The sequence below is a fragment of the Rhea pennata genome, chromosome 1, assembly GCF_028389875.1.
Source record: "Rhea pennata isolate bPtePen1 chromosome 1, bPtePen1.pri, whole genome shotgun sequence".
NCBI classification, from domain to species: Eukaryota; Metazoa; Chordata; class Aves; order Rheiformes; family Rheidae; genus Rhea; species Rhea pennata.
In genome coordinates this window covers 121,536,730-121,542,214 of record NC_084663.1, presented here as the reverse complement: position 1 = coordinate 121,542,214, position 5,485 = coordinate 121,536,730, and the positions used below count along the sequence as shown (strand labels likewise).

At 40.6% G+C, this 5,485-nt stretch overlaps 1 protein-coding gene across 1 annotated transcript in view; it reads left to right on the top strand.

The window, feature by feature from the left end:
• Nucleotides 1-2,137: 2,137 nt before the first annotated feature.
• Nucleotides 2,138-5,485, top strand: part of TMPRSS3 (transmembrane serine protease 3) — a 29,310-nt gene continuing 25,962 nt past the window's right edge. The window contains exons 1-3 of the mRNA XM_062576867.1: nucleotides 2,138-2,155; nucleotides 3,188-3,332; nucleotides 4,659-4,769. Coding sequence (XP_062432851.1) covers nucleotides 2,138-2,155; nucleotides 3,188-3,332; nucleotides 4,659-4,769 — 274 coding nt within the window. The remainder of the gene's footprint in view (nucleotides 2,156-3,187; nucleotides 3,333-4,658; nucleotides 4,770-5,485) is intronic.

Here is a 5,485-nt window from a genome sequence, read left to right as displayed (position 1 = left end):
CTCTTCCACTCCTCCTCCAAATGTGTGTTCAGTGCTCACAGAAACTGGGGTGGGAGGATGAGGGCGGGAGAGAGAGAAAATGAGAGAAAGAGGTAGCTAAAATAAAAACACCCTCAAACCTCCTGTGATCTCTCTGACAAAAGCTGATATCCTGTTTTCATAGCATGCACATAGAGTGTGTGCATCTCTAGACTTTTGTTTTAGGGCATCTAAAAAAGCAAAAGCTCTACAGTCTTTTTCTGTCGTCTCCAGCAGAACAAGTCCAAAGGTAAATATCACAGTCAGCGTAGGCTTGCCAGGAGTGAGAGACTGGATTTCCTTCTCTCAGCACTTCATTTTAAGTTTTCTAAGAAATCTGCTTGAGCTGCTACTGAGGGGATATCCTGTGGCATGTATGAAGTTAGCTAGTGGGTGGAATTAACTCCTTTTCAGTTAGACTTCCAATCCTTAGCTAGCTAGTCCTCCAGCCCCTACTGTACACAGCTCCCATTTTGGTGTCCTCAGCCAAAAGACCATGAACTTGCCAACTCTGGAAGATAAAATCAAATTTCCCTTTATAGATGTGATCACCTGAAGCCAGACTTGGGGCAGGTAAAAGAGGCAATTGGGAAAACCCTTTTCTTCCTCTGTCGGTGCTGCTCTTGGCAAGGGACCATGATTTAATGATGCCTTCACAGAGATGCGCTGGCTGATCCCAAGGCCTTCCTGAGGCCAGGGGTCAGTGTTCCCCCTCCTGGGGAGGGCCCTCAGGTGGTCCTCGGTCTGGGATGTGCCTGCAGAGAGGCACCTCTGACCCATGCTGCTCCTTGCATCTGCTGGACAGAAAGAGACACCGGAGGATGGGGCCAGCGTGCTGAAACAAGCCCTGACTCTCCCCCGCAGCCGAGGTTTCCTTAGGGGCATCGCAGTAGGCTCTCTCCCAACAGCGGGCTACCTCAGCAGCAACGGGGAGAGAGTCAGAGCACAGAGAGCGATTAAAGCACAGCGGTTTCTTCGTATATCCTGGTTTCTTTGTACATCCGCTTTGCTTTTTACATCCTCCTTCAATTCCTATTTGCAGGGAAGGCTGCTGAAAAGGTGACATAACAGATGAGGGAAAACTCTGCATGCCACAGCCTAGATTTGCACCAGAAATAGGAGGTTGATGGGAGTGTTATGTGACCTCCTGTCGTTTGGAAATGCCCCTTTCTGTCTTGCACAGTGAAGGGATTGAATGGCTTCCCTCATCAGTACCAAGCTCGAGGGAGCCTGAGCTTAATGTGGAAAACCATGGAAATTTTTCTGGTCACTCAGAAGCCTTGTTTTACTTAGTCTTGCTATAGGTTTTTACTCCACCTCTCCTCCTCCTCCTTCCCTCCACTCTCCCCTCTGCTGCCTCCCTCTCTTCTTAAAAGAAAGCCAAGCCGAATTGTGCTTATATGTGAGTGCTCTCTGAGGCTGACCGTGTATTTTCAGTTTCTAAATCACAGAGCACAGATGAGCTGATCCTTACCCTATCAAATCAAACACACTATTTTCAGGATTATGAGTTCTTGCTTGCAAAATGCTCCCCAAACATTGTCAAATGTGTAATAATTGAAATTATTCATAATTAAAGCATGGGTCTGTTTCAAAAACTCTCTTTAAGCGTGTTATTTGCTGCCTGCACTAAGGGGAAATCAAGCCAATGAATCAAGCAACATCAGCGTAAGGCCTTGTTTGCCGGAGAGGTGAAACACCTGGGGCTTCTGCCTTCTGCCCTGCCTCTCGCAGATTTTGACAGGCTTGTCTCTTCGGCTGTGCAGCTTCTGATAAATGACAAGCAAGCGCAAGCCTGTGGCTTAACCTCTGTAGAGTTTCTTAGCTGGGAGGTTACAGAAAGGTTTGCAAATATGACAATATTATCTTACGCTCTTGCGCTAATTAAAAAGCTTGCTGATTTTTTAATCTTCCCCTTTCCGTAGCCATGTCATCCAAGGCTACCTGATATCTCTCACCAGGTTGAATTACACAGACTGCTACAATAATGCCATATGCAACAAATGACTGAACTGGCAGCTCAGTGAAAACATTTCCAGAGCAGACTGGCTTAGAGACGTCAGAATTTCCTTTTGGTTTCTTTTGATAATGAAGAGAGAAAATAGTTTTGCTTTTAGCTATGACTTCTCAGGACGAGGTAAGCGAAGCTTTGGGAGGGTGCGATGTCCTCTACATAATGATATGTCAGTGTTTATCTTTTGTGTAGTATGCTACTCAATGCTGTTTTATTTCCAGATGAACAACTTATGCACCAGTTAGAAGGGGTTTTTTTAATATTTAAAAACCATGTATATTCCTCTGCCTTAAGGCTAGCAATTTATATAAAACTTTTGAACAGAAATGTTCAAAATTATAGCATCTTGCAATATATGTGGAATTTTATCAAATGAAAGAATAGAAACCTTATTATAGTTGTTTGCTGAAAGGTGAAAAGATAAATTCAAAATTAATGTCACAGAGAAAAGACGTCTACTTTGCCTAAAGCTTGTCTTTGTAAACATTGCTTTGGACTGACTCTGTAAACACTTTTCCACTGTCTTTAGCAAGTTTGGACTTTTTACACACCCTTGTAAGTTAAAAAATCTGATTTATGCTGTCATTGATCATCTAAGTGTTCAGACCTAAAGTCAGAAATTATAATTAGAATTTTAAAGGTATTCACTCTGAATTATAGTGTAGCTCATTTTAATTGCTTTTCATCCTGTAAGGCTCTGTTCAGGTGTCATATACTTTAATCTTTCTCCTGTTCCATTTGCAATTAAAGAGTAGCTCACTGTGAAGGGCTTGACACTTAAGGGAAAATGTCCTACAGTGCAAGTTATTAAAAGTAGCTGCAGTGTTTAGACAAACCTGTGCAAAATTTAACTTCAGTGCTATATAGACGGTATTTACAGACTTTAAATATGAGAGATCCTCTAATGAACATGAAATGCTGAACATTTTACAAGATGACTTTTCTCGGGCAGAGACAGCATTCTTTACATTCTTGAAGATTCCTGAAAAATCCTGTGGATTCACTTTGCATCTGTATTTGATTTAAAAAATAGATTAACAATGGAAGCATGAAGAATAGCTACATGTTCCTTCATATCAGGAGAAGGATATAAAACCTTTAAAGGTGACAGATTTAATTTGTTTAAATATTGTCTTTTGTTTTCTATTGAGCCAGGTACAAGAGACAAATCCCGATATTGGAAATCTTGAAGTCATATCTATTACAGAAGATGAACTGCCAGTAACAGAACTTCATTTTTCCTTCAAAAGATTTTTCTGCATACCGCAAACAAAAGTTGACCCCACTGCAGATGGATCTGGTAGGGATGTTGCATAGCTTTTGGCCCATTGAGACCTAAACAGCTAATCTAGGTCCTTAACCTTGCAAAACTACACTTGCCCAGTCTTTCAGAGAAAACAGTTACTTAGGGGAAGAAGAAAAAGAATCTCACTCTGTGAACTACAGCATTTGCTAGCATGTTAGTGGGTGATGACAATTTGTGTCTTTGTGCTTGTGCAAGCACTTTTCGCAGCCAGACTATTCACATGCTTCAGCCCTAAAATAGATATTTGCTTATGCTTTTCTGACACATTTTTGAACAACTCATTTGAAGTTTTCCCAACGTGAAAATTGAATCCATTAAAAAAAGTGAACATGCAATAGAGTAGTCTGGGAGGAATAACATGTGTTTGCTACATCCTGTAGATTTAATTTTTCATCTGTTGAAATCGCTGACAAAGATGCCCATTAATTCCAACAAAAGCAGGATGAACATCAAGGATCCAGATAGACCAGTTTAATTTTACAGTCTGTTAGCTACTACAGCTGTCTAAAATTTATTACATACCAGACAACAGTTCTGTTACCAAAACCAGATACTCAGTTTCTGCTGAAAGAGTCTGAATAAACTGGGACTTACTTGTAGCTGTATAAATACTGGGAGACACTTAGCAGCCCTAAGTGAATTTTAAGTTTCTGCCAAACCCAAATTCAAAAATTTAAGAATGAGATGGAGAAGAGCTGCATGAATTAAAATCGAAGACAAGGTTCTGCCAGCTTCTGTGTGTATACCTGACCAAGCTGTGCATAATCTTTTCCTGGGGTTTGCCCTTTATATATCAGAATACATTTGAAAAAAAGTGCACTATTCATTATTTTCAGTTGTCTTCTTTATTTGCAATGCAAATAAAGCTGGAGGTCAGCTATAGAGATGAATGGTGAGCAAAACTGTTCCAGATCGTGTTAGGTTTGAAATGTGTGCAGCAGTTACCACTAGTTCCTATTTTAACTTGAGGGACACCTTTTTCATTGAAAACTCGAAACAGCCCTGAGCTACTTCTTAGTTCTCTCCTTGTCTTTACAGTAAAATTTGGCCAGATCACCTTTACCCTCATTTTTCAAATTATCTTCTAATTTGGGGGTCCTGCTTTTGCCAATTTAGCTTTCTGTTTTTTTGATTAACCTCGCTTACAAGTCCAAAAGCCCCTGAGCCAAAAGGAGTTGAACCTTTTGGGTCAGATCAGGCCCCAAAATGTGTGCACAGTTACTCCTGGCATCTATCTATAATATTAGACAAATCTCTTTTTTGCTGAAAAATCAAGCTGTTTTAACTTCACAGAAGCTGTTTTGTCTGTTTGGTTTCTAGGAGATATCCAACCACCTTCAATGTGCCATGTTTTAATCTCCCCCAAATCCCTTCCGTATATCTGTGTTTTATTACTTGCAGTAATCCTAGCAGTTGCCATTGGCCTGGGTGGTGAGTACAATTAGTTATTCATTAAGTTCTCAATTAACCATTCAAATGCTAAATTTTTCATGAGCCTTTTAGTGAGAATGGAATTAAACTGCCACTGCAGCTTGTTTACTGAAGTAAAAAATCCTGTTGATGTGATGGCTTTAAATTTTATTTACATATATGGATAAAATGGATCTGGCACTCATGAGAGGATTAGTGTAATATTTAAACACTCAGGAATGTGCCACGCTAAGAAACCTTTCTCCAGTTAGATTTCACTGCTTCCTCTTTAGGTGGTGAGCTAAGAATTTAGAAACTAGGGGAGCTTTCAGGTAATGCACATCACATTTTTGCCCTGTATATTTCACTTCTTTAAGATTAGTTTTACAGAACTAATGAACTTTCCCTTACCACAAACAACCTCTACAAAGGAAAAGAAAATACAGAATGAGTTTATCTGCAACCCGAAAGTGTGACCTGCCAAGGTCTAGGTATCAAATATGTGGATGTTGAGTAGTACCTTCACATCTACAACAAGGATGAGATGCAGAAAGCTGAGGTACCCCCACCAGGAGGAGAGTATGCTCATACTGTTTTGTCAGACTCTTCCCTCCTTCGCTGATAAGGAGCTGAGGCACCCAGAAACCCTCCCTACAATGAAACATAACCTGGGCTAAGGGAGCTGGGAAGGAGCCAGCGCAGCCAGCAAAGTTAATTCAGTCTAGATGTCATTACTA